Raw genomic sequence first — 27,311 nt, forward strand, 5'->3', positions numbered from 1 at the left:
TTGTTGCGTTTACTAACTTAAGATAGATACACGGCAGTTGCGATTTTTTTCATGCTTATAAACTAATGCCATAGTTCATATAACGTTATGTGGTATTGATTATGGTTCTAACAACAGTGTCTTTTTCCGAAACGTCGCTTGTAGAAACGACATGCTCTCTATATACTTAAGTGTAGAAATCGAACAAAAATCCAAAAGAACAAGCTGACCATCCAAACTAAGTCATTGACTATATTGCACATTGTGAAACCTGCCAGCGCAGTGCGAGTCGTCGGATAGGTCCTGTCATTTTTACTTTCGCTAGATGGCGCTTTTGCATTGCCTGCTTTCGTTGGTTTGAACATGAACGCTACGGGTTATTATCAGTCACTAACATGTTTAGCCTCTTCTAAAGTATCTTTTTCCTCAAAACAGCAAAGACTCTTCCGGACGTCTTCAACGAAAATTTACATTCTGATATATTGCTAGGGGGCCTTTAACTCATAACATCTAGGATGTGTGGGGAAACGTAGGGGGCCTTGTCCCAGTCAAGGTTTAGTTTGTCCAGAACAAAGAAACAGACGGATCGAAGAAACGACGAGTTCACGCTGTAGTGTTCTGACAAGGGAGCTTCACTGCCTGGTGTTGACGTAAGGGGGATATTATATATCAACTAGTTTATTCCTGCGACTTGTGTGAGACTCTGAGGTTGTGTGAGACTCTGAGGTTCGATCCGAGCTGTCAAAATAATTTTCTGGAATAATCCATGATCCTCGGAGATCCCATGAAATTGTTTGTGATATTCAGCCGTCGTTAGCATGTCTGCTCACTTAAATCTTCTTACCGGAGTAATGTATTTGTATTCAGAGTGGGTATTTTCCATTAAATCGCATTATTTCCGTTAGAAATCTTGAAGTCATTCATATGTCAAATTTTCGCGCCATTCAAAATGACCACCATGTTGTGGATTCTGCCATTCTTTAATTAGGGGCGCTCTTGATTCAAATATGTTTTGTTATATGTACGTGAAGAATGTTTTGTCACTATTAGACAGAAATAGAATATTATTACTCTATTCATATCTAAAAACTATCGTAAATTGTTATCTACATCTACAATACATAAAAGTTTTGTACTTTATTTTGCTTCCTAGGCGCTAAATCTTCCCCACGGAAGTGCACTGTTCCAGTTGTAAGATTCGTGATCGTCTGCGGTGCACCGGTGTCGTCTGCAAGGTTTGTGATTGAACATGATGTTCTGAACTATGTTACAGTGTTGTGACGAATGATCATCAACGTAACTGAAGACAAATAGTGAAGCACACAGAGACTAGTAGAATCTGTAAGATGATCACTTAGATTATGTCATGAGTTCAAGTGACTGCCTAAGTTGTTGTTGATCCATTCCTTTATCAATGTCAATCATAGCTGCAAATTATACCAAATAGATGTCTACCAAGGATATCTCAACAAGACAGTGAAGTAGTTTTTACTTCAACACAATTTATTGTGGCCACTTTTTGATTATTGTTGTTTGAGATCTTTATTGTTATTTTTCAGCAACGATTTTGTAAAATCATTTGAACACCAATGAATTCAACCTGAAGAAAAATCATGCCTGTTCGGAAAGTACCTCCCAGTGAAGTGGTGAGTGGATGAATAACTTAATCTATGTTTTTGATGTGTTCTTGTTTGTAGTTGTTTGATTTTTTATGTCCTTGATATCATCATATATCATAATAATTTGCTATACCATAATGACATCATACCTTTGCAAAATGATGTTAGATTATTTTTCCTACACTCTTTTAGTGTTTATGTAACGCTAAAGAGTTTTGATTTCTGGTTGCAGCTGGAGTCTATCCTGTTCAGTGGGGGGAGTGAAACATCATTCTTCTGCAGAGTTGAGTCTTATCTTGACAATGCAGAGGGGAACGGGCCACAGGATTGCTCAAAAAGATTGATGGACAGACTCCACTACTTGACCAAGAAGGTATGTAATCTGGAATCTAATCTTTGATAGCCCCTCTAAGGTTAAATCATGCTTTTTTCAGTAATACAATTCAGTAAATTTTTATGATGCCTTTGATAGTTTTGCTGCAGGCTCATTAGGCACACTAATGTTACATTTACAATAGAATGTATATTTAGAAATATCAATTTTTATGTTTTCTAGGAGCTGGATGCCCAGAACTACCAGCATGTCACCCAGCTTTTACACCTGGTACAGGTTATAGCCGGTTTTACAGACTTTGATGAGGGGCTGCCTGTTCTGTTGGACAACAAACTTCCTGACATGATAAGTCTCTTTATATTTTCTTTGATGTCAATAAGATTGAGAGAGTGAGAGTCAATCTATATTTAAACATGCGTTGATAGACTATCATGAGTTAATGAAATCCATGGTACTGTCAGAAATTGTCTCTGACAATGTTTATATATAGGAGTAGGAGATACACACTTTGTACAATGTTTATTAAATGTTTTTGATCTAGAAAAAAATGAAAATTCTAGTTTGTTATGACTGTTTGTTATGCTCAATGCAAGTGTAAATTTCAAACTCTTATTGAATTTCTCTGATATTTATTGTTATCAGCACATTGAACTGGTATTCAAGAAAGCTGTATCAGAGTCACAAAAGATGGGCAGAGTCAGTGAACCGATACAGATGTCTATGGAGCAAGTCATGGACACAATAACTGTAGGTTTTCTTCTGTCAGATATAAATATTAGATTACTGTGTCTTCATTTCCAAGATAAACATACACCCCACACATTATTGTCACATTCTTGATTTAGGTTTGCAAATCCTGGTTAAACCTTCCAAACTATGCCAATGAATTAAGTAATAAATTAAAAGAAATATGCAACAATTTAACATTTTTTAACAGTCTGATTAAGAGGAATGTTACATCATGATCTGCTTTGCAGATCAGACCTAAGTACAGAAAATGTCCAAGATACAAATACACTCTCAACACGTGAACGTCATTTGCCTTTCAGAGTATCGCTGAATACAACATGGAAGGTAACTTGATATTATATCATAGTTTCTCTGGGTATTGGCTGGCATAGTTATATATCTCTGTTGTTGTCATATCTGTGCTATTGCAACCATGTATGATTATTGTAACCACAATATGGAGCTCTTTCACATTTGATAGCATATGCCAGCCTTAAATGTACAAACTTTGAATAAACATTATTTCTGTAGGGAGGAGAGCAATGTTGACCGTTCTGGCAGTTCCCCTGGCCAAGTTTTTGTGTGAGACCAAGGCAGATTTTGGTCTGAGACTCGAGGTATGTCCAATTGTTTAATGCACTGTGTTTTCTAATTCACCACTGTCATTTATATGTATTACTTGATTATCTTTGTGTAAACTGTGGTGTAACATTAATTGTGTCATCATATTCAATTTTTTTTTTTATACTTATAATTAGTACCTCTATTCTGTCCATACTAGAAACCCTTTCAATTAAAATCTTGGGTTGAGAATAAAGAATATCATAGCGATTGAAAAAAGGCCTAATGTATTTTAGGAATGAAAACATTTAGTAGGTGTGTTCACTTCAAGTTGATGACAGCCCTTTTGTTTACTGGTATGTTTGCTTGCAGGCAGGAAGAACACTGAATGTCCTTCTCCAAGGCATCACATCTTCCATCAGGCATGAATACAAGGCCTCTCCTGGGATGAAGGCTGTTATGTGAGTACTTGGGATTTGTAATTACTCAATAACACATAAAATGTTTGATTTGTCTGCAAATACAATGATTACCTGTAAAGCCTTTGCAAGACATGGAAATTTGAAAGTAAACTGAAATATGCATTGCAAGAGACATTCATGATGATGAAAAAGCTTTGAGATGTAGTCTCTCATAATATGTTCATGCAGGTATCTTTGTTAACTTGCACACTTGACATACACCTGTGTTGGTGCTTGATGCATTTTGAGGTCTGCTTCTCACTTGAGAAAAGGGATCTTCCTTTTGTGTCCTCCCCCATGATAAACAAGGGATCAGCAAATTGGATGCGATGACATTCTATTAAGATTTTCACACTCACTCAAATGCAACAAAAGCATCAAGATGAAAGTGGCCCTGACAGAGGTATCTGTAATGATGTTGTAAGCTTGTGCAATAGTAAACTACCTTATTTTTAACATTCATTGTATATTTTTGCCCCAGTGGGCATTTCTAAGTTTATGCAAGAATTATGGAAGTACCAAAAGAACCTGTCTTGGCTCCCATCTGTGCAAAAAGAAGTATCACAAGCAAAAAAATGGGTTGAGCGAAGGAGCAACCTTAATTTATCTAGATAAACAAACTGTCACAGTGATAAAAGTAACTGACAAATGCCTGCTAGCTTCATCGGTTGATTTATGGCTGTAGTGTTAAGGGTTATTGGGGAAAAAAGCTTGGTAAGTTGTTTTCCATGCCTTAAGTTCTTGTTTTCAAGACAGGAAATCCAACAAAGCTGCCGCAAACCAGCTTAAAGAAAGACAACAGCTAACACATAGGCACTGCAGCAAATCTGGTTTCAAAGCATGAACCCTTGCTTGTCTTGGCTTTACTGTCCTGTACCTGTAATCTCCTGTAATCCTTCAAACAGGCAATATCTGAAGTCATTGGCCTGTGTGATCTGGAGAATGAAGAGGTTAATCTATAGCTTATAAGATAACGTCTTAGACCATAATGTCATCGCTCACCTAAAATCCCATTAGTTTGTTCACTTATAACAGAAAGAAAGCTGTAATCTGTTGAATAAACATGATTCAGAGTCAGGAATGCTGTTTGGAGTGAACCATGACTAACAGTTTGCAAAAGTTGACCTTTTATAATCTTACAGCACAATGCTTCATTCCTTTGGTCTGCCAAAGTCAGATTAGCTGTGGCGACTTTCAAATACCAGAGAAAAACCAAGCAGATAAAACATAATCTAGAATATGTCGCTTCAATGCACATTCTTCTTCCAATTTACAAAAAGGAGGCATTTTGCATGCTTTCAAAGTCTGGAGTTTGAATAAAATCCTTTACAACCTTGATGTTACCTTGTCCTAACAGCCTACTTTAAACTGACCTCCACATCTACATCCTATCTCAGAAGCTTTTCAAGGATGTATAGTCTGTGTAGATGCTGAACATCTAATTCAGTAAATTCTTATTCTTTTGTGGTAGGAAGCAAATGAAGATTTTCACTGTTAAAACAATTCATTAGTGCAGTCATACAAAGATGATATATTTGCAGTATCGTGAGGTCTCCTGGAAAATAAAACCACTGTAAAAGTTTTATGATTTGCAATTACATACTTGATTAATAAAATGACAGTCTAGTAGATAATCTATATGGTTTGGAAAATATATTATATATAAGCCATTAAACCATCCAGGGCAATTGTTTACAGAACAAAAATGATCTGTCATTCTGGATGGCACATATGCTTCCACACCTGTTCAACATTCCGACACAGGTGTGCTCCTGAAACAGGGAGCTTTTCAAACCCACTATTTGCCCAGGGGCTCATCCCCGTGCTTAGCTCATCTGTGAAAACACGATTGGACCTTTAATCCCCGTTTGTAGGGTTTCACACGTGCCATACAAGCGTAAGTCCTCGTTAAACCAAAACATGGGATGTTTATCACGCAGCTGTGTACAAAACGAGGCTTAGGGAGCTAAACAAACAAGAAATGTATTGGTGTGTCTTGCCTCGTGCAGTCTTCACGTGTTCATGAAATGTATAAGGTAATCTCTCAGTAACCATATCATGATGAAAAGAGCTTGTGCGCCTTAAAGCTTTTGAGCAAACTGAGCTTAACATCACACTGACTTTAGTGGAACTCTTCTGGACTGACTGAAAAACCCTAAAATCTCAGAAATCCTGATCAGACCTACTAAATAGAACTCATTTTAATTTTATTTCTCAAATGTATGTCTGCTCTGACTGCTGTTCTGTTGCTCAATAAAGAGTGTTATACCTGTATGTGTGTCAGTCAATATTTCAAAATCCCGAAAGAAAGCATTCCCAAAAGGTAAGTCCCTACAAAACTTCAACTTCTTTTCTGATTGAATGGAAACTGCCGACTCAAATGCCCATATAAGCCAATGTCCTCTGGTAAACTTTGCAAAAGCAATTGCGCATGTCATGTTTCCACCCCTATGTTTGTTATCTTTTGGCTTTACTTTCATATCGCATCACCATGTAGTGAATTACATCTTTTCTCATGTCCTACCTGACAGAAGCTAGACGAGCCCTGTCATGACCATGACAGCTTATTCTACAGCTTATTCTTCTTTTGTAGGAAGAACCTAGCGGCACTCATCCAGGGTGCAGGAGGTAAGACGTGTGTAGATTAGGCACTTTCAGTACCATTACTTGTTTTAGGAAACTGGTGTAACAATGATGAAGTCCAACATAGTTGATGCACCTCTTGAAATAATCAAAAATGAAATGAAACTTTATCTGTGAAGCTTTGGGTTACAAAAACATTTAATTTAAACTTTTGCATGATATGAAGAAAATGGCATACATTTTGCATGTGTGTCTTCAACACATGATTATATGAAGGAGAAAGTTGATTTTGTTTATTTTGTTTATTGATAAGTTTTCTCAATAAAAATACCATACTCTAGGTTTCAAAACATGTCAACTGCATTCTATCAGGATCAATGTACTGTCCATAATTATCCCAAAAAGTGATATTTAAGCTATGTTAAATCTGAAATGTTTAAGACTTTTTATGACACAATGATAAAATGTGTTGCCATACTATTGACTTGTCTCTGCCATTGTTTGACAGAAATTTCCGTTCTATGTTGTGGTATGTTGAGCCATCCGTTAAGCTATCCTCTCCTGCGGCTTCCTTTTTGGTTGAGGAAGATTAGAGTGGATGATGGACACATAAATCCAGTATTTGTTCTGTTAGGAGAATTAGGGGAAGGCTTGGATAAAATGGAGTTATAAGAGATATTGGGGAATGTATTAAGAAAAAAAGGGTCATTCCAGCAAGTCTTCTTTCTATACTTGTGAACTTTTTATTTTTGGACACAGAAAAAATTTATGCGTATGAAAATGTTATCCTTATTCAATTTATTGAATTCAATTAATATATATAATCAAGTCAGTGTGGCATAACCGGAAGCAGTGTACCCAGTGACTAACATTCCTAATATCATGTTTTCAAGCTGTCAAGAAAAATATACCATGAAATATCATTTGGCATTGTCCAATCATCCCATCTCCATTTGTTTTCATTTGTAGATTTTGAGCTCCAGATCACCACCCTTGAGGCGCTTTTCCGCATGATGAGTAGGACTGACCGTGGAACTGTGGCTAGGGAGTGGTTCCCAGACCCAGCCGTCAACAGTGCCATGCTGCATATCAGAGATTCTGACTTTGAAACTGTAAGTTTAAGATTACCTGCTTTACCTTCTACTCAGTAGAGTCATTTTTAGATCAAGATTGCAAAATGTAGCTGTGCAAGTATGAGGCTGGTTGTGTTCATGAGAGACCATTGAAGACCATTCTCTGTATAAGAGCAAATGCACTTGTTTTAAATAAACATACATTAGAAAAATTTGATAAACTATGACTCACTCACACTCACTCACTGCACAACTGTTAGTACTTAATAGAAAGAAGATCATTGATGTGTAATAAAGATTGTAACTCTGTGACATACTAATTCACGTAATGATGCTTTCCTATGTTGTTCCAGGATTGCCGTAAATTCCTGAATATACTAAACAAGTCCCTAGGAGCAAAGCGAAGGTACGTTTTATTTTTTCTTGTACTTCTTAATACATCACCAATTTGAATTGCATATCTTGAACTTCATGCATGTAAACTCAGATTCATTAGTTCATGAAATGTCAATGTTGGTGGTTAGTCATACTGTATAAACATTTTCCTTTGCAGCGTATTTTCCTTCCCATGCAAAGGTGCCTACTTAGGAACTGAAAAGGTATCATGGTTGTTTTAGGAGTACTCTGTTTCAAGTTCCACCATAAAGCTGTGGTCACATACATGTACATGTAATGCAACTACGATGGACATTTTTTGCAACGATTGTGCAGTACATTGTAGTTTTAAGAACAAACAGGACTGGTGCATTGACCATTGTATGATGTATGTGACTAGAACTTAACATTTCTTTGAAGATGGTTTTGTATATTCATTTGTGAGGATTTGTGCCTTGGCTGTTTGTAAACTTCATTAATGAACTTGATGTTTGATACTCTGTAATCCTTTTAGTCATAGTAAGACATTTGTTATGGATTGTCAACAGTTGTTGCCTGCCAGACATAATTATGTAGCCCATTTTTCTACTGAACAATGCACACATACAGTTCGCTCAGTGAGTTCTATTATGCAATCTTTTCCTAGCTCCAACAACCTACAGATGACAACCTGACTGACTTCTGGGTGGACTTCAACACTTCAAGTCACAGTATTTCACTGTTTGTTGTAGACAAGAACAATACAGACCAGGTATAATGCACAGAAATTTATGACGTTATTATTATTGTCTATTACAACATACTTTTATAAACTTTCAGAGTCTCAATTTTAGTATTAATTCAAGGAGGATTTCTGCATTATCCTGGATGTGGTAATGAACTAGAACACATATTTTTCAGGATGAAGCTGATGGCTGGGAGACAGTTGTCATCAAATCACCAGATGTGAAATTCTACATGCTGTCAGGTAGCTCCGATCATTTTTAAGACAAAAATTTAGTCACAAACAGGTAGGCTTTTATCAACTAGCTTACCATATTGGAGGGATAGGGCACAAATCATCAAATGTGTTTCTGAATTTGTGTAGAATCTCATGATGACTTGCCTACACGGTCATGATGTAATTAAGTTGTACTTCATGGTAAGAACAGTTGTTGTTGTTTATCATGCCTGTCTGTGGTGCTGAAATACATGTGGTATTCCAAAAACCTTGTATTATTGTTTTTTTAACAATCTCATCATTGGTATTTCAAGTCCCAGTGACACTTGCATAAAACTACTGTCCTGATATAAGATCATAGAGACTTGTTTGTGTATAGCACATCATCCTTTCGTACCTGTACTTACAGAGTGTATGGGTGACATCAGACTGGAGATGGTCCTACTCAGACCTGCCTGTGACATCTCTGAGGTGTGTGCAGAGTCCAACAGAGATAAAACTGCCATCTTTGTTCTGAAGAAAAGTCCAGACATCCCCCGTGCCCTGGATCTCAGTCTGGGCAAAGGCAAGGAGCGACAAAAGGTTTGTGCAGAGTGTACCATTATCACAGATAGTTTGCTATGATCATACTAACTTCTAGGAAAGTTACCACATTTCATGGAAACGTTTTGTTCCCTATACTTCATGTTTAGAATCATACCCTCGGAAGAAAGCTAGAATTGTACATATGCTCCACCTAGCAAGTGTCAGTGAAACAACACCCAATTCAGTAAATGAACATTCAAATTGGACATGCATCATTAAGTTTGTGTGCCAGATACATGTAACAATTATTGAATACTTCAAGGTCCGACACTCAGTGACTTGACTGTGGAAGCTGTAGTCAAATCTGCTCTTGTGTCTTCTTTTTCCCAGCCTCATGTGTCAGTAGCAGGCACACCTGTGCGATTCAGCACCTGTGCTGCAGCCGATAGCTCAGTAATGGAGGATGATGACATCCAGTCACAGTTAGGGAAGCCCCCACAGCCTCGCACGGCTCAGAAGCATGTGAGTAGATGGTCTATGCTTTCTCTAGTGTTCGTTAATATTGACTTTGTCATGTACTATGTGTATTGCACACTTGAGATATACAGCTGCAGTGCCCCTTAGTGATAGCAAGTCAAACTGGGGAATGTGATACTGATCTAGTATTTTATGGATTTTGAGGTTGTACAGATATCCCCTGTATCATTCTGGACCCTTTGTCATTACTTAGTCAGAAATGTTGTTACTGATATTTTTCATGTGGTTTATTTTTATCCCCACCAGGTCTCAACCAAAGGCAAAGTGTCTGTGCCTGCACAAACAATGGCCTCCCACTTCACATCACCTGTACAGGTATCTGGCTCCTCTGCAAAACCAGGTAAACTACTTCAATAGAAAAAAATTATCTTATGAACTGGTTCTGTCATTACTATACATAATACAGTAACTCCTTCCCTTCAGTCTACTGCTACATGTATTTGTAAGGAAAGTACATATGCCTTGAATTTCGTGTGATTTTGCATGCCTTCTCCTGTTGTGTTAAAATGAAAACAAATTTAAGAATCAGATGAGATTATAAAGTTTTATAAATCATTTCAATCTGTTCCCTACAGCAGACAAGCAGAAGACAGAAAACCACTGCTCGGTGACTTCCTCCACCCCAAGGACTCCTGTTGGGAAGAACACTGGGGCTGTGCAGAAAAAGAAAGTGAAGACTCCACTACAGATGGTTACCTCTGGTACGTAAAAAGACTATTGTTACTTCTGGGTACTTTTGGGTGGCTGAGTTGTAGGGTTTTCTCTCTGTTTGTCCGACAGTGAGAGGTGATTTGGACAGTTGATTGAGTAAGTGGGTGGTATGTGGAGGAATTCAAGAAGTCCACTTGCTTGTATAATCTCCAGGCCAAGTGAGTTCCTCCCAGAGGTCTGGTGTGAAGGTTTCTGTTCCACTAACTTTCATCCGCCTGGGAAGCAGCCAGGAGAGAAGACAACAGACGGAACCAGACAGATCGAACACCAATGGTAAGAACTGTTTCCAACTTTCCTTCAAACAAGGTATTTCTTCTGTGTTTTTACACGTGAGTGTGTTTGCATAATGAGAAAGCAATAACACATGTGTGTGTACATTATTTCAAAGAAGATGGTCTCATCCCAAAGTAGATTTATTGTAGATTCAATGTAATTTTTAGTCCCACATTGGCCTTTTGTATCCCTACTTGCCACACTGGAGTCCCTCCAGAAAGTCTCTAACCTTAATATTACATAATACTGTTTCTATTTCAGATGACACAGATGAAGTTGTGCCCAGTTCCTGTCCCATGGAAGATAACATGGCCGTGCCAGACTCCCAGATTTCACAGACTGAGAACAATGCGTAAGATATGCCCACTGTTTCCACATTTGTTTGAAGGCAAAAACTTCATCCTTGAACATACTTGCAATAAACTTTTAAGCTTTCAACCTTTATTAACATTCAACCAACATGGCAGAAGTATATTCAATAGTACTTCTGAATTGCATTGATTTAACATCTCGTAGAAAAAAAACAACACAAGGCAAGGACAGTGTGCATACACCAATGGATATGTAATTTATACTAATAATTGTAAATCACTGATTGTCATCTGATTTCAGACCTGAAGCCACAAGAGATAATGCAGACTCCATTGAAGCTATAGACCCTGATCAGGCACTGTACATCAAGGCCAGGCTAAGGTAACATGGAACAGTACTGTTGTTCATCTTTTTTGCTGGATTATCCACAGAAGATATACTTTGTCAGAAGCTATTTTCATGTTGAAGTCAGATACATATACATCGTGAATCTCATTTGATTCCCCCTCTTTTGTTCTCCACATACAGAGCCTCAGACAGCCCTGCCCTGAGCACAGTGACTGAGCGTACAGAGAGCAGCCGTGCCAGTACCCACTCCCCACCTTCAGCCAAACAGAGGACTGCCATCTCCATGGAGCCCATATCTGGTGCATACAACAGTTTTTGTATCAAACAGTACACATTAATGAACAAAAAGTAATAATTAGATTCACCATTAATATCAATAACTGCAGATTGCAGTATTTCCTTCAATGTACCATGTACAGTGTTATTGGAAAGTCTCAAGTTTCAAATTTTCTTCTGTCTACTTATATTAGTGATCTAGGGTTGAGGAAAAGATTCATAGATGTAACACTTGTGTACATTGTAAATCATCCAAATAACACCTGCCAGTAGCATAAAGTTATACAGTGAAATGTCATGGGGATAAGTTGCAAAATATACAGTATACTTTTCCCAACAGAAGAACAAATCCTCCCTGCAAAGAATGACAAAGTGTCCAAACAGCAAAAAGACAAGGCAGCAAAACCTCCAAAGAAGAAGGCAAAGGTGTCTGGTACAGAAGTTCCATCCAGCCAGGCAGAGGTAGAACCTGTTCGGAGACGTCCCCGGAGAGCTGCAGCTCAGGCCGCTCTCAGTCAGTTCCAGCACCTCAGCCAAGATGTGGTCATTCCTGACTCACAGCCAATAGAACCCCTACCAAAGCCTGGCAAGGGAAGGGGTATGGCCACCGGGGCAAAGAAAACAAGCACATCAATACAGGCAAGAGGTACCCAGAGGTCTCCATATGATTTTTGTGGAAGAGATGACATGACACTGGAAGGAAGGACTGATGAGACATCCATGGAAACAGTGATCCCAGACTCACAACCAAGCCAGCCACCAGTCAGCAGAAGGCAAGATGGGAAGGATCAGAGCAAGTTGGGAATGAAGAAAACAGAAGGCTTATCTTCGCGTAACCAAGGCAAGCAGAAGACACAAAGCCAGGTGAAAAAAGCACCAAGATTGGCAAAGTCAGCATATTCACCCCTGTCCCAAGATTCTGCGCTTGACTTTAAGATGACACAGAGACCATCTCAGCAACCTTCAGGAAGAAAGACGATGAAAGAGAAGAGTGCGTGGGATGATTTTGGATCACCAAGGTCTATCGAGTCAATGGACTCGTCCATCTATGATTTCAAAGAGGATGATCAATTCTTATTCCAGGCTAGTGGAAAACAATCTTCCAAAGCCAAACCGCAGAAAAATGCGCCCAAAGGGAAAGCTAGCCAAAAGCCCAAACCTAGAGTCCCAGGCAAGAAGAAGGCACAAGGTGATAGCACCAGCAGCTGTGGTGCTATCTTGAAGTTCTTCACTTCAAGGAACAAGAAGACACCAGGGGGGTTGTCCCAGGAAGAAGATAATTCCCCTGAAGGCTTCTGCAGCACAAGTGACTCAGACAATAGGAGATCAACTTCCCCTGAAGAGCAGAAGAGGTCAGGACATGGTGCAAAAGAAGGGAAAACAGGGAAGAAGGTCACAGGAGGTATAGGAGAGAGCCATCTGGAAATAAACTACATGGAGGATAACTTTGGTTTTGACTTTGATGAAGTAGAGCAACCAAAAGCAGCTCCAAAGGCCAAGAAGAATGAAAACAAACAGAGCAAGCATAACTCTGCAGTGTTGTCTGATAGCGATGCACCACTGAAGAAGAAACCTCGAAAAAAGCCAACTGAAGAAGAGTCTGGCTCAAGAAGCAAAGGACCTCTAACTGACAGTACAAATACTGCTACAAAGCCAAAGAAATATACAACAGGAAGCAGCAAAAACAATGGAGGAAAAGGTCAAAGACCCAAGAGCAAAGGAGGTGCAAAGTGGAGAGGTGTGATTGAGACACAAATGGAAGACGAGGAATCTGATGTAGAGTTAATGCGAGAGGCAGACGCACCTTCCCCTATGGTGACCGGGTTCTTCCCATCCCCTCCAGAAGAGGATAGAAATGGAGAGAGAGAAGACAAAGATGACAGAAAGGAGACTGCGATTTCCTTCAGTAAAGAGACATTCTATGGCTCTAACAAAAAACAGAAACCTCCATCTTCAGTAAGCATTTCGAAGCAAAGCAAAGTTTCTGATTCGAGGAAAGTACAGAAGGAAAAGGAGGAGATGCTGGAAAAGGTGACAAAACTAGCAGAGAAGTACACCAAAAAGATGCAGGAGAGAGAGGAGGCTCGAGCTAGGAAGCCAAGTGACAGTGTTGACATTGAAGAGTACCAGAGCCAACCTGTGCAGGACATGAGCCCTTCATTGGAGTCAGATTCCACCAGGAGGCCTGCTTCACACTCAGCAAGGTGTTGTAAATGCTTTAATTTACTATTTTTATTTTCTCACCAGGAAACCATGAATGTGTGTTTTATAGTTCTACTGTACTACAGAATTGTTTCGACTGCAAACCTCAAACACCACAGAAACCCCCTTTTCTCTCCTACTGCAAATTGAAACAAGTCCAACGGTCAATGCATTTATAGTAAAGAGAACGGTTTATGGAGATATGATGCATTCCTCAGGTACTATATTAAGAATTATCATTATCTTATGATAGTAAATTGATACTCAGGAACAACAAAACATCTGCCATTTGTGATTCTTACTTCACCAGGCTCTCTCCTTGGTGCTGAATGAACTGCTGATAATATTCTTCTTTTGGAAAGACTAATATTCTTTCCCCACAATTTCCTCATAACTAGTTTCTAAATCAATAGTTGAGTTCTGATCTCTATTGAATCATTCATAATGTGGACATCTTTCTTCAGTACTTCACCCAAGGAATCAGATGCCTATGGAGTGGATGATGGGAAGGTGGATGATGATGATGATGATGATGATGAGAGTCACAGAGCTGTTGTGTCTTTCCAGAACCTCTGCAAGGTACTAGAACATGTATGCAGTACCTTGCATGAAGCATTTACATTTATTGGAAACTATTGTTTTTTTTTCTTTTCATATTATGTGAAATCATATAGTTAAACAATTCCCTTCTAATGTGGTATCACTGGTATGTAAATGAATAGTTTTCCAGTTAGATCATAAAGATCCCTTCTATTTTCTAAATATTTTACACTTACTTTTAGAGTCTTGTTCAGAAATCAAGCAGCAAAGCCAACAGTTCAAAGGTGAGTAAAGCTTGATGTCCAAGTTACATTTCTCATGTCATCCGTTATTACAATTTGACTTTTCTTTGTGATAAACTGTTATGCAATCTCTGACAAAAGTACCTAATATGTGTTCCCTTTTTGTATTAGAGTGTGCTTAATTTTTGGTACATGGTGGTTTTCTCAGGGATTAAAATATACTGGGTTCATATGCACTTTTTGCACCCAAACTTGGATCTGTGCACCTAGGTATTTGTGTTGGGTTACAAAGGTAAATGTTGGCTTGTTGGATGCACCATTGCACCTATTCAAAAATGAATACCAAGCCCTGGATGTTCTATTTCCCTTCCAGAAAGTACGACAAGGACCGTCCATCTTTGACACCACTGATGAAGACGACAGTCGCACGGAGAGGAGTTGGCTCCTGTCCAAATCCAAACAGAAGCCCAAACCTCAGATCAACCACCAGTATGGTAAAGACAAGATGACGTCCAAGCCTAAACTTCACTGGGACCATGAGACAGAGTCTACTACAAGTAGCTGGACTCCTTATAATGCAAGGGAGAAAGCTACACAAAAGGTAGCATATGATAATGACTTGGTCCATCCTCACAGTTTTCTCATTGGTCAAAAAGTGAATGATGAAGGTTTTTCTTATACCCTTTTCTTGTCTGCACATTTTCAGGAGAGAATGAAGCCAAAGAAGGGAGGAAAAGCCAACAAGCAGCCAAAGAAAGCAGGGAAAGGTGCCTCACATGAGGACCCACCCGACACCTTTGGCTTTGAGGATGACAGCTTACCATCCTTGGAAATAGAGAGGACCAAGCCATTTACTACAGCCAGCAGTTGGGCAGAAGAAAAGGGGGAGGTGGCAGCTAAAAAGAAAAGGGGAAGGCGAGTAAGATCTGACAAGGTAAAGAAAAAATTATATGAAGTTTTCTTTCTTATCAGTACTGGTAATGGGGTCTTTTTAATTAGTTTACTGATATATCCCTGACAAAATTGGTACTCAAACAAGGCGAGTAAGATCTGACAAGGTAAAGAAAAAATTATATGAAGTTTTCTTTCTTATCAGTACTGGTAATGGGGTCTTTTTAATTAGTTTACTGATATATCCCTGACAAAATTGGTACTCAAACAAGGATGTTATTTATTGTAATAATTCGTGTTCTGATATGATATTGCAACAACGGTAGGAAATTTAGAAGTTAGGAAATATGATTTAGAAGTAAAAACTGTCGATTATAGTAATGTAGTATGTGTATAGAAAAAATACAAATCTCATCAGATGTGTCCACTTAGCAGGTATACAAGGAAGACAGTGATTCTGACATTGATAATGACAACTATGACAACCTCAAGCACAAGGCATCGACCCCAAAGGTGTGTATGTTCAAACATATGAAGTGATTTTCAGGAGCGAGAATTTTGTATCTGCTCATATGGTGATTTTCACAGAGGTATTGTTTTTATGTGTGTTTGTGTGTGTGAATTTTGTTCATATCATCCTTGCAGTCTCCTGTGGACAAAAGGAGGAAGTCAAAGTCTTCTGCCAGTCACTCAAACTCTCACATTACTGCATCTGACAAAGAAATGCTGGAGCCTTGGAACAAAGAAGAACACATGAAAGTCAGCAAACAGGTATGCAGTCTACTAGAAGATAAAAGATTTTACAGGTATAGATGTTATTTAATGTGAAGGTTGGCAAGTTGCCTAAAGTTTGTTTTCCAGTCTCAATTTGATATTTCAATATTACTTTTAAATTAACTTTAAGAATTGGCAATTTCAGATGGCCACCAGCAGACGGTTCCTTGATGCTGTTCATGTGGAGATCTTTAAGACTCCTAAACAGCCTACAGCCCACAGGAATGCAGCTCCACATAAGAAGAAGGGCTACAAAGAGCTGAAAGTCAATGTCAACAAAACCCCCACACCCAAGGCCCTAAAGTCTGGGAGTGGCAAGGAGATGGCAAAAGGTACCTCCAAGGTCTTCCAAGTTTGTTTGCATATAACGATCCTTATTACATTTCTGCTTGTTTGTATGCTTGCGCTTGCATGTGTTTTCATACTCAGCATGTTTGGCACACTGACAGGAAGTTAGGTCGAAGGTCCTGGAAAAGGTTCTCATTTCCTGTTTTCAATCTCCTGCTATATTCATGTCTGTTGCCTTATGGGAACTAGTGAAAAATGCATACATGGAGTCAGAAAGGAATTCTTGAATAAATGATGGATAAAACAAGAAATTCACAACTTGTAGATATAGTAAGAGATATACAGTGCTCACTTTTTCTGGCTATTCTTGATGTCAAGAAGGTTTTCACTTTTTCAGTTGTACTTTTTACAAGATGTATTCAACCTCTCTGTATCACAGCTAAGTCCAGCAGAGGCCTTGACCTGAACTCCAGTTTTGACCCAGACCGCTGGGTGGACAGTGATGTGCCAGGGTTCCTGTCTGACAGCCAGAGTGATGGACAGTCTGGCTACCTGTCTGAGAGCAGTGTAGTGCCTGGCTTCCTCTCAGGGAACGAGAGCGGCTTCTTGACAGAAGAAGACAATGAAGTAGTTCATAATGTATGTCCACGTGTTTCTCCAGCTGCTTATAATATTGCAAACAACAGATATCATCCGCAGAACCTGTCCTCGTAGTCTAGATCTATTCATCCATATCATTGTGAGTTCAGCACCAAGGACAGGTACATACCTGCTTACTACTTGTCAGAACTCATTTATCGTAACTTTATCTTACTATTTGTTTGAACTATGTTTCGAATGCAAAGACTTATTCTACTTATACAAATGGAAAGGGCTATGCTATGCATGTCAATATATCTTAATAAAATCATCATTTCCATCAACTGTGATACAGTGTATTTGTACTTATTTGGTACATTCCCATGTTCTAGGAGTTGTAGTTCCATCCTGCCCAGTGGAACCTGTCTGGCCAGCAGTAATGTGACAGAAGACAATGTGCCTGCCTCCCCCTGTCTGTCTGTCATCACTCACATCTCCAGTGTCAAGAGCCACTTCACTGGGTCTCACAAAGCTTCTGACAAGGTAAGATTAAATAAGGTATTCCTGTCCAAATATATTCTGTTGCATGGTGGTTGGCAGGTGATTTTGACAAGTGATTAATTGGTGACCCAGCACCCGCAGCGTGGGAGTAAGTGGGTAGTGTTAGAAGTGGTGCAATACCTGATTTACATTACATCATAAAGATATGTAATTTTGAAAGTATTTCTTTTTTTTGTGAAATCAACCAGTAATTGACTTGAATCTCAAACATTTATTTTGTCTCAGACATCTTTGATAAAAACATTTTCCTCCATTTTCATAGAATTAAGAGAAACTTGTTACCAAGAGTTAGGGGACTAAGAAAAAAGAACCATAAATGCAGAGTAAGATAATGCTACTCCAATGTTTTTTGCTGCAGATGTCCATTTCTTATGAAGCTGATGAAGAGGACCATGCTGATGGGAAGAGCACCAGTATTGCCAGCATTGTCTCCGGCAAGTGTTTTCTTATCAATTAACAGATAATGTTCTGTCACAATGAACTAGATACTGCTATCTAGACAGAAAAGATGGGAGAAGGAAACTCCTGTCCAAAGCAACTTCCCTAACTGAACTACATATAAGTAACTAATACTATATAGTACGTGTATATAGTATGTGTAACTATAATATAGTAAATAATTCTACCCATATGTAAAATATTTTGCCCATTGAATATTATGACATCTGTGATATAAGTGTTATGTCCACCTTTTGGTTTCATTCACTTAATGCCACAGGAAAAGGCTGCAGTCCTTAGGACGGGATGTTAATCCACTGTTCATTGCACTTGTCAAAAAGAGCTCAGGAAATTTTCTTGGTACAATTAAATTGTATATTCTGTACATTATTAAAGGAGTCTTTTCTGCCAGGACCATTGGAAGAGTACCGGTAAGCTTAACTGTTCTATGAGTTCATTGAACTAAACTGGTTTGAGATCACTTTCATTTTTCACACATTCTGTCTATGTCAGGTCCGTCCACGACTGTACGTCCTTCTGCCTCTACTCTGAAGAGGAAGTATGGAAGTGACTCTGAGGATGATGACTTCCCTCCCGTATCCCTGGGACTACAGGATATGGGAGGAGGGCGCATCACTCTCCATCCAATGAAGACCATTAAGAAGAGTCTGCCAGGTGTGAGAGATTTATTACCTGTCCTAGATGTTTGTGTTCTAATCACATGTTTTTGGTGCAAGTATGAAGAAAATGTTTTGTGTTCATTTGATACAAGGTACTTTGAAGGAATCATATATTAAGTAATACATAACTCTTAGGTATTATTTTTAAACGCCCCCCAATAGTCATTATACATCCCCTTGTATTTTTACCATTAAGTTCACGCTACTTCTGTTACCTTTCTTTTTAACTAGCTACCTGTTACAATTGCTTCCTTCTACCTGCAGTCTATCTAAAGATTTTTACCTCCTAAATGATAAGTTTGTTTTTCTGCTTGTTTTTAAAATATTGCAGCTCCAACACTATCGTTGAACACTTCAGAAGTGTCGGATGGAGACCTGAACATGACAGAAGACTCCATGGAGGACTCCCTCACTCCGCCAGAGGATGTCGGACTGGGCGGTGTCCTCAACTCTTTCAACGCACAGATCATGAAAAATATCCAGGTAGTTCTTTCATTTGTTGTTAGTATTGCGTTAAGCATGACTATTTTATGCTTTAGGACCATGTTAGTTTCACACCTAAGATAATTTCCATTTAGAGGTGATACAAGCTATGTAAGTTTATGTCATACTTTTATGGCTGTGAGTAAATTTTACTTAATATGTGCTATTTTATGGTTGATATTTGAGATATTACATTCAGCTGTATAATGATAATTCTGCTTTCAGCACAAGAAGAAACAGCTGGACAGTTTCTCTCGCAACACCTTAAAGTCCACCCAGAAGGAGGTTAAAGGCCTCTGGAAGGGGCAGATGGGAAGGAGGTAAGACATTTATTACTGCTGGGTACAAGTTTAAAATGAAGTGCTGTTTTTGGTGACTGAGCTGTGGGTTTGTGTGTGTGTTTGTCTGGAGAGTAGAGAGTACAATGTAGGTTGAGACCAGGTTGAGAGTGCAATATGGGTTTACAATTCATGGGTGGGTAAAGATTGACAGGCAGAATGACAGGTCAAAATGTCTGACACGGGTATAACTTAAAGGTTACTTCCCAGAAGTGTCAAATCTCTGATTTTATCTTGTTGTTGTTTGTGTTATGATTTGACAGCCAGAGTCTAGGAACCATCCACATACACTTTATGCCAGTGTAAACCTTCAGCAAGGTGTTGTATGTGGACTGTATGATGTGCTGTCTATTACCTGTACAGGATGAGGGTTCAGGAGGACTTTAAAGGGAACCTGCTGCATGAGCTGGACTTTCTGGAGAAGGAAATGGCAAACTTGCAAGCTTGTGAGGAGAAAGCCTTGGTAAGCTACTGTAACACTCTAACTAACAGCTATCAACAATTAATACCACTTTTCCATATACATTTAATCATACTAGCCACTCACACACACTCACTATCCATGCAGGCCATTGTAAAATAGATAAGTTAGACCATACCATAGATTGATGCTTCATATCATATACTAGTAGTATATTAAATGAATGGTCACAAAATATTTTTTCTACTTACAGAAATTATTTGAAAACCAGCAAAAGCTGTTGTCTACAGCAAGAATCACCCATGAACAGCGGTAAGTATAAACAAGAAGAAAAAAGATATTCAAGACTTCCTTTACCATCACAATTTTGTATTATTTCTTTGTAAAACATCAGTTGGATTTAAAAATATGTTGGTGATAGAATAATTGTTCTGAATTTGAGTAATTTCCTTACATATGATTCCAGCTTCCGGAAAATTGTGCAAATGGAGGAAGACTTCCACAAGACCCTGGCAGAGTTGGACAGGGAACAGGAGCAGCAGCAGGTGGGAACATTTGCCATGTCTAAACTAGCTTTCAACCTCCATCCATTCAGCATTTTGATTCAAAATGTATTAAAAGGCCATTTGTTGTTGTGTTCAGTGAGGCTGTCACATTACAGTACCGGAGGTTCGAATGCATAATCTTTCACCATAAGTAGGTAGTGCACCGTTGTATGAAATAACATACACTTAATAGATTGCATGATTATTTAATGTTGAGATTTAGAACTACACCATGACAAGAAGACTTTGACCTCCATGGTGCAGTTTCCCTTTATTTAATCCCATGTGTTTACATATGCAGATATCACTGCGGGAGAACCTGTGTGCCAAAGCACAAGAAATGTCCAACAACTTCCTGAAGAACATAGTAAGTTGAATTGATGCGTATACCTCAATATTTGACATTGTAGATGAGGATATGATTCCTTTATGATGCTTATTAATTTGTGTATTTGTTTGTTTGTTTGTTTGCCATTCTAGAGTGGCTTTCAGTTTATGTACAAGGGAGATGTTTAATTTGAAACATTTTTTTTTGTTCAGCAACAAGAGGAGATGAAGAATATGAGGAAAGTCTTACACAACATGTTTCTCTGAGGCTGACAGACAATGTGTGGTTTGTATTAGTCATTCCAATGTAAGAGTTATTGATACCTTTTCATCTTACTTGATGCAAAATCAGTTCCAAAAATTTGAAACAGGTTACGATGTGGCAGAAGGTAGTTGGATTTTACTACCTGTTCCAATGTCTGAAACTCATTACCTCTAAAGGAGTTCACTGCTTGTTGGTTTTGATTAGTTCCCATTGCGAGTTGTTAGCAGTAACAAGACAAGTTGGCTTTACATTTAGTACTTCAAGTGGTCATGCATACATTATGATATTGAGTGATGAATTGTTTCTACAGTGTACATGATGTTGATTTGTTGCCTAAAATTTTGCCTGCTGTTTAAGATATTTTGCTAGTCAGTGTTGCAGAAAGAAGTTGTTCTGTATTTTGCAAAAAGTGCATATTTCATACTGGAAGCATGTTTTGATGAACTCAGCCAGTTTTAAGACAAATGTTGATGTCACAGTTAAGAGAACTATGTTGTATTCCAATATTGCCAGGATATTCTTATCCTGAGTAAGCCAAACTCTTTTTGGATGTATAATATAAAGTTAAACTATTATATCAGATCTATGTAACTCTTGTTTCTGTTGTATAGATTTGATCTTTATCATACTTAAGATAAGGATTCCCTTGAGGGTTTTTGAAATAAACAGATATGAATTACATGTATGTGTATTGCAGTTTTATTATGTACAGTTTTTGTACCTCCCTTGTAGAAAATGAGATTAGAAATTTGGTTTCAGCTACTTTTGATCTTAAAACATCTTCATAGGACTTTTAAATAAGTTTATTTTCAGTAGATTACTGAGTTCTGCCTAACACAGAAAAAAGCATTCATTTTCATAACCATTTTATTTTGAATCATATGTTCCTTTCAAAGGCTTTATCATACTGCATGTTTCACCTGTATGGTTTAGTCACACATATGCCTGTTTTATCCCAATAACTTAGTCATAATGATTACAAAACTCCTGCTGAGGTTATAGAACAACACTCAGCCACCGATTGAAGAAAAAAGTTATAGGTTATATAAATATACTAATATACTAAATTAGATATAACGATCCAGGATGAGCGGTAAGTTTATAGAATTGCTATATTGAAGATAACGTCTTGATAAAGCCAGCGTTAACTTAGGTGGTTTCACTTTCCGTATCCTAATTCCGTATTCTTGATAATGACATGAACCTAAAGCTGTACCATTACTTTAGTCTAATTTCAACAAGTACATTATTTGTTACAACAAGTACATTATTTGTGCATGTAATAATATCAGTGTCAGGTGTTTTAGGCCAGAAAGAGCGTCTGAACCAAAGTGTAGTTTCAAACATTTTCAATAGATATGCAGTTTTATGAATTGAACGTCATGTTTTATGATATCATATGAAACGGCGAAGTGCTGGAAATCACTACTGTACAATTATTCCTGACCAATCAGGGCAAGAAGCATATTGCGGTAAGCTCCACTGGTTTCGTCGGCAATAGCGGCCCCTAGCGGCTTTCCATGGCGCCGTTCATAGATGTCTGCAACCTTCTTCATGTCCACCTGCAGGTAACGTGTAAATGCACATTTTATTAACCATCAGTCACAACATAGTACAACTGAAAATTAGATGTCATTCTATCTGCTAGAAAATAGCTGATACTCGTAGCTGATACGCCAGCACCATTTCAGCATTATATCTATGAGAAACTTAACATGCTGATCGAATAATCTTATACATTTACGTAAGCGTGTGGCTCCCTACCTCAGAGCGGCTCACAATGACCCTTGTGAGGGTGTCCTCGTCTGTCCCAAAGCCCATCATGGCCATGTACAGACGCTCCGCGAAGTAACCAGGCAGGCTCAACACACATTTTACTACAGCGGGAAAAAGGACAAAGAAAGTGATGTGTTGACCGTTCAATTGCAGATATTTTAGCTTATTTTTTAATCATACTGATAATGTATATAGTGAATTTGTTTTCTGACTAACAAAACATCAAACTGAATTCGGTCAAGAATTAAATATACTTGCAGTACACGCACCGATCGCTAGGTAGCCTTCCTTGACGTCATCCTTGGTGGGGTTAAGGAAGCCGCCAGTTTGACGCGAGATCATTTCCATGATGTGGTGTCCGCTTAGCTGCAGGGTTGGAGGATAGTGACAACAAATTCTAAGACTCGTTCTGTGTATCTAAGTTGTGTAGTGTAAAGATTAATTTGCGTTATCAACCTTGCATCGCCTAGTTATTGTAATTATTGACGCCTAAAGCTATAGGAACATCTGCATTACTGACAGTACAAGTCTACTAAAGACCAACAGGAAAGTTAACCCACCCGTTGATAGTCCAGGAAGGTCTGCCTGAGATGTGCGTAGCTCCGAGTCGCCAGGATCTTCTCCAGGGTCGGTTCAAGTTCCTCCTGTTCAAAGAAAAAGGATGAGCTGAAAGAACCTATATGGTACACGAAATAACTGAAGGAACATGTATGTAGGACAGACTCAAGAGGAAGAACTACACTCAATAATCGTTATTGAGGCTCCCAATATCTACATGACAGAATAGCACTGTGTGTATTAATGATATGCACCTTGAATTATATTTCTTAACAGCTTTATAACGTCCGATGTCATCATCTTTTTGTCGTCTCATTACCTAACCATGAATTCTCCTCATTATATTTCATCGTTCGTCCTAGCCTTCCTGCTCTCACAAGAGTTTTTGTATTAAAGTACACTATGCGGTATTCAAGGCGGTACGTACATCGATAAGTGTGGAAGCCTCAGCCAGCGTGACTGTGTAGTCAACATTCTTGTCCTCCCTGTCAGTCTGTGGGAAATATAGGCAAAGTCATGGTAAGTTTAGCCTTGCATTGTGAAGTTTAGTACGAAATCCATGCTATCAACATTGGAGAAACATCAGAGATTTCAAGCATCCTTAGAGTGTTTGGGGTTTTCGTGAAAAAAATTATTCCGAAGAATATTTTATCCATAAATTCTCCGAAGAAGAAAATTTATGTTTAAAGTTAAAAGTTTTGATCCAACACAAAGTTTTAACTTTAAACATGTAACTGCCAACACAGATGGACTTTCATGATAGAATAAGGTTTATAAGATGGTCTGTCTGCTCGCACTGGTCATACTTACTTCCAACATGGCTACGAGCAAACTGCGCAGGTTGCCGCCAGTGTCCTGCTCCAGATCCTTCTTCAGATCGAAGTTCGTCGCTGATAGAGAGTACAAGGAACGGTAACTAAGCCTGATGCTTTAGATCTAGATACTAGGTTAACAACTCGTAACGTATAACGTGTATCCAATCTCCCTCAATAGACTGAACATTTGTTTTCTCTCATTCAGAAATGGCTACTGTCCATCATCTCCTTTCATCTAGTAGTTGTCACTATCACATCATTGCGCAAACAACTTCAATATATGATGCGAATAATTCAATGGAAATTAAGATGAAGCCACCTAACTAATCATACTTACCAAATGAGTAGGCCTCTATAATCTTCTTTATTTGCTGCAAAGAACAAATGATATAGTTAGACGATTCTGATTATTTTTCAGTGAAATTACTTGCCCTGGACTGCTATTTTAACCAAATTTGAACCACGACAAGGGCAGCAAACCTGTGCAGTATACTTCGTTCAGTGCACATGTATTTTGAAAGACAATATCCCTTATCCATTCTATAAAACGAGACTGTAAGATTACCTTATTAGTCCTGGAGCAGAGGATCTCGATGAGAACAGACTCGTCCGTGCCGGTCCCCTCCATGGCTCCCCTCAGGCAGCGGGCGTCGTACAGCCGGGGCGGGGTCATCAGCGCCCACACCAGCCGCCCGAAGTCGTTATCAGCCCCCAGCGCGTGCACCAAGTCCCCGATCAGATCCTGGGTAACAAGAAATTGGAGTGTTTTCGTTTTCTATGTGTTTCTTCTATTTCCGCTTCGATATGCTGGGCAGGTCGAGGACAAGGTCTAGGAATAGGTTATGTAATTTTCTGTCCTCAATTGCCTGCTATATGTAGTTTGTTGCCTTCTGGGTATCAGTAGGAAAATACATAGACAGAATCAGTGAATAATTCACAATAAAGAATAAAACAAGAAATTCACAGAAAATTTCAGGGAGGTATGAGATCTTTGATTTCTTGTTTTGAAAAAAATGACGGTGTTATCGTTCAGAACATTACACCGCTTGTGATACATACATCGTCGAAGTCCTTCTCGTATTGCATGGCGATTTCCATCCGTTGGTTTTGGCTGCGGTGCGCCAGGATGTCAGTCAGTTTCTGCTCGTTAACATCTGTAAGTGTAGGCAGACTGACATGGGTTAAATGTAAAAGTAAAATGCGTCATTTCACCGCCTTAAGTTGATTGCTTTCAACTGAGATTTTTAAAATTGTGTTGTATGATTTCAACACGTTAACCCATATAGCTTAATCAATAGCGTGGTGACGGCGTCCTATGGAAAGAAAAGTCAAAACATTGCACACCACCGATAACACTAAATACATTCTTACCTTTCTCCATCACAATTTGGCGTAGCGCCTTGGCGTCCGCCACTTTGTCAAAGTCCTTGACAGGGAAGACAGTTCCCCAGTACTTCTTCTGTGGTTCCGCCGCTTCTTTGGCTGGCTCCTCGATGGCGTCATTGTGCAGCTGTTGCCAGAACTTGGTGTCCTGTAGGTAAATATGCGTCCGACGATTTTCACGCACTGGTCTAAAACTCACTGACAGATAGCCATTTAAGATAGGCAGGGACTTTCTTTAATGAAGCAGAACGACCTTGAGAGGTCATTTGTGGTAAGAAGAGCTCGAATGTGTTGCACACCCTTGTAAACACGTCAAGCAGGTAGCGGTTAACTATAAGGGATCCTAAATCGTGGAGTCTGACTCACGCAATTCCATGCGTGACTTGGGTGTAAAATGTAAATTACACACGTTCAACCCACATGTACTCTCCAAGCAGAGGTTTGGGTTTTGGGGGTATTTTTAGCGTGTTTTTAGGTCTTTTTTTATTCAGGGTTTCTCTTTTGCACTGAATAAAATAAGCATTTCCTGAAACGTTTCTTGAAGTTTCTTGAGGCTATTTGAGCGAAGGCTGTCTTAATAAAAGCTTTTACCCCGCACCCTCTTTGATACGTGATGTTTACCCCAATCATCTGGTATTAGCATTCTGACCGTGTTTGACAGTGACAGGGCACGACCCTATCAACGTGCACCAAATAATCAACATACTTTCTCCACAAACCCTTTTTGTCCTTGATCTTCATTATTGCTATCACGTATGAACTACTCATACTTTAACTATACATGTTGATAAAGTGGCAAAATAGACCCAAAACGTTAGGGAAATCGATATCTTTCTGGTTCTATTGTACCACGTGATGTCGTTAAATCAGGACGGCCCAGGTCGTTGAGTGTCCTTGAAGGTCGGTACGGCGCGGTCACATTCGTCGTAGGTTGTCGTACGATTTTCAAGCAGGGCGTAACAGAACCAACGCCGCGCATAAAAGGATCTAATATTATAGCATTTCGTAACAAGACGACAGACACGTGCACGACTATACCAAGAATACATTCATGTGTTTGCGTCATCTTACGACGATCGCACGACGCATGTGACCGAGCCCTCTGACACTGTACGTGTCACATGTTTACCAATGACACAAGACGTCACAACAAACAGAGTTTTCATAGACGATCCCGTCACATTCTGGTAGGCACAAATCGTAACAGACGTCCTGACAGGTTGACCCTGGTCATTACAGACACGATAACACTTGACTCTCGGTTTTGTGTAATCGGTTTACCCAGTGGCCAAGAAAATGCGATTTTATCATAATATAGACTTAGACTGAGACACCAAGACTCAGTGACAACCCTACCTCTTTCTTGCTCGCCATTTCTTCACAACTTATCCGTCGCGAGTCCTCAAGAATGATGAATACGTGTCGATGTTTTTGTCCCCACACCGCGATAAGCAGTACCCCGGATGACTTCACTGCGTTAACTAACAACAATGCTCTGGGTGGACCTTTTAAAAAAGAGTTGACCTGGCAACGCCTGCCAGAGGTGACGTACTTGCCGTTCCCTCCCAG

At 39.0% G+C, this 27,311-nt stretch overlaps 2 protein-coding genes across 6 annotated transcripts in view; one reads left to right on the plus strand and one right to left on the minus strand.

The window, feature by feature from the left end:
* Positions 1-513: 513 nt before the first annotated feature.
* On the plus strand, positions 514-21,872 carry LOC109485917 (synaptonemal complex protein 2-like). 4 transcript variants are annotated; one of them, XM_019789612.1, is made up of 42 exons: positions 514-629; positions 1,133-1,214; positions 1,539-1,625; positions 1,831-1,971; positions 2,155-2,277; positions 2,578-2,679; positions 2,982-3,006; positions 3,193-3,278; positions 3,595-3,683; positions 6,277-6,311; positions 7,236-7,378; positions 7,693-7,745; positions 7,893-7,938; positions 8,361-8,465; positions 8,615-8,681; positions 9,064-9,236; positions 9,570-9,701; positions 9,963-10,056; positions 10,292-10,417; positions 10,581-10,700; positions 10,962-11,052; positions 11,313-11,393; positions 11,541-11,659; positions 11,977-13,840; positions 14,303-14,417; positions 14,621-14,662; positions 14,994-15,221; positions 15,327-15,554; positions 15,944-16,024; positions 16,157-16,282; positions 16,431-16,617; positions 17,013-17,212; positions 17,546-17,695; positions 18,072-18,147; positions 18,665-18,826; positions 19,163-19,314; positions 19,540-19,634; positions 20,016-20,115; positions 20,327-20,385; positions 20,540-20,618; positions 20,920-20,985; positions 21,159-21,872. In XM_019789612.1, exons 3-42 carry the CDS (start codon positions 1,593-1,595, stop codon positions 21,210-21,212), a joined length of 6,048 nt encoding a protein of 2,015 aa, XP_019645171.1. In that variant the 5' UTR covers positions 514-629; positions 1,133-1,214; positions 1,539-1,592; the 3' UTR covers positions 21,213-21,872. The 4 variants fall into 4 exon arrangements, with proteins under 4 accessions (XP_019645171.1, XP_019645168.1, XP_019645169.1 ...); XM_019789609.1 differs by lacking the exons at positions 18,072-18,147; positions 18,665-18,826; positions 19,163-19,314; ... (4 more) ...; positions 20,920-20,985; positions 21,159-21,872 and having other exon boundaries at positions 17,545-17,683; XM_019789610.1 differs by lacking the exons at positions 18,072-18,147; positions 18,665-18,826; positions 19,163-19,314; ... (4 more) ...; positions 20,920-20,985; positions 21,159-21,872 and having other exon boundaries at positions 15,947-16,024; positions 17,545-17,683.
* A 221-nt stretch (positions 21,873-22,093) lies between these two features.
* The window catches only part of LOC109485919 (annexin A7-like), a 6,469-nt gene continuing 1,251 nt past the window's right edge, over positions 22,094-27,311 (minus strand). Inside the window, exons 1-11 of one of the 2 annotated variants that reach the window (XM_019789614.1) lie at positions 27,099-27,211; positions 25,731-25,890; positions 25,419-25,513; positions 24,925-25,101; positions 24,697-24,730; positions 24,355-24,434; positions 23,972-24,037; positions 23,547-23,630; positions 23,256-23,352; positions 22,975-23,087; positions 22,094-22,772 (exon numbers count right to left, since the gene is read on the minus strand). In XM_019789614.1, the coding sequence (XP_019645173.1) occupies positions 22,647-22,772; positions 22,975-23,087; positions 23,256-23,352; positions 23,547-23,630; positions 23,972-24,037; positions 24,355-24,434; positions 24,697-24,730; positions 24,925-25,101; positions 25,419-25,513; positions 25,731-25,890; positions 27,099-27,116 (1,050 nt within the window). In that variant the 5' untranslated portion in view covers positions 27,117-27,211 and the 3' untranslated portion in view covers positions 22,094-22,646. Of the gene's footprint in view, positions 22,773-22,974; positions 23,088-23,255; positions 23,353-23,546; positions 23,631-23,971; positions 24,038-24,354; positions 24,435-24,696; positions 24,731-24,924; positions 25,102-25,418; positions 25,514-25,730; positions 25,891-27,098; positions 27,212-27,311 lie in introns of those variants that run through there. The other variant, XM_019789613.1, reaches the window with a different exon arrangement.

This window comes from Branchiostoma belcheri, unplaced genomic scaffold (genome assembly GCF_001625305.1).
Source record: "Branchiostoma belcheri isolate BF01 breed outbred unplaced genomic scaffold, Haploidv18h27 scaffold79, whole genome shotgun sequence".
Classification (NCBI taxonomy): domain Eukaryota; kingdom Metazoa; phylum Chordata; class Leptocardii; order Amphioxiformes; family Branchiostomatidae; genus Branchiostoma; species Branchiostoma belcheri.

Coding starts and splice junctions, on each gene's coding strand:
- LOC109485917 (XM_019789612.1), top strand. CDS start 1,593: ATGCCTGTTCGGAAAGTACCTCCCAGTGAAGTG. Junction 16,025..16,156: donor ACAAGGCATCGACCCCAAAG/GTGTGTATGTTC, acceptor TCATCCTTGCAG/TCTCCTGTGGACAAAAGGAG. Junction 20,386..20,539: donor AGAATCACCCATGAACAGCG/GTAAGTATAAAC, acceptor ATATGATTCCAG/CTTCCGGAAAATTGTGCAAA.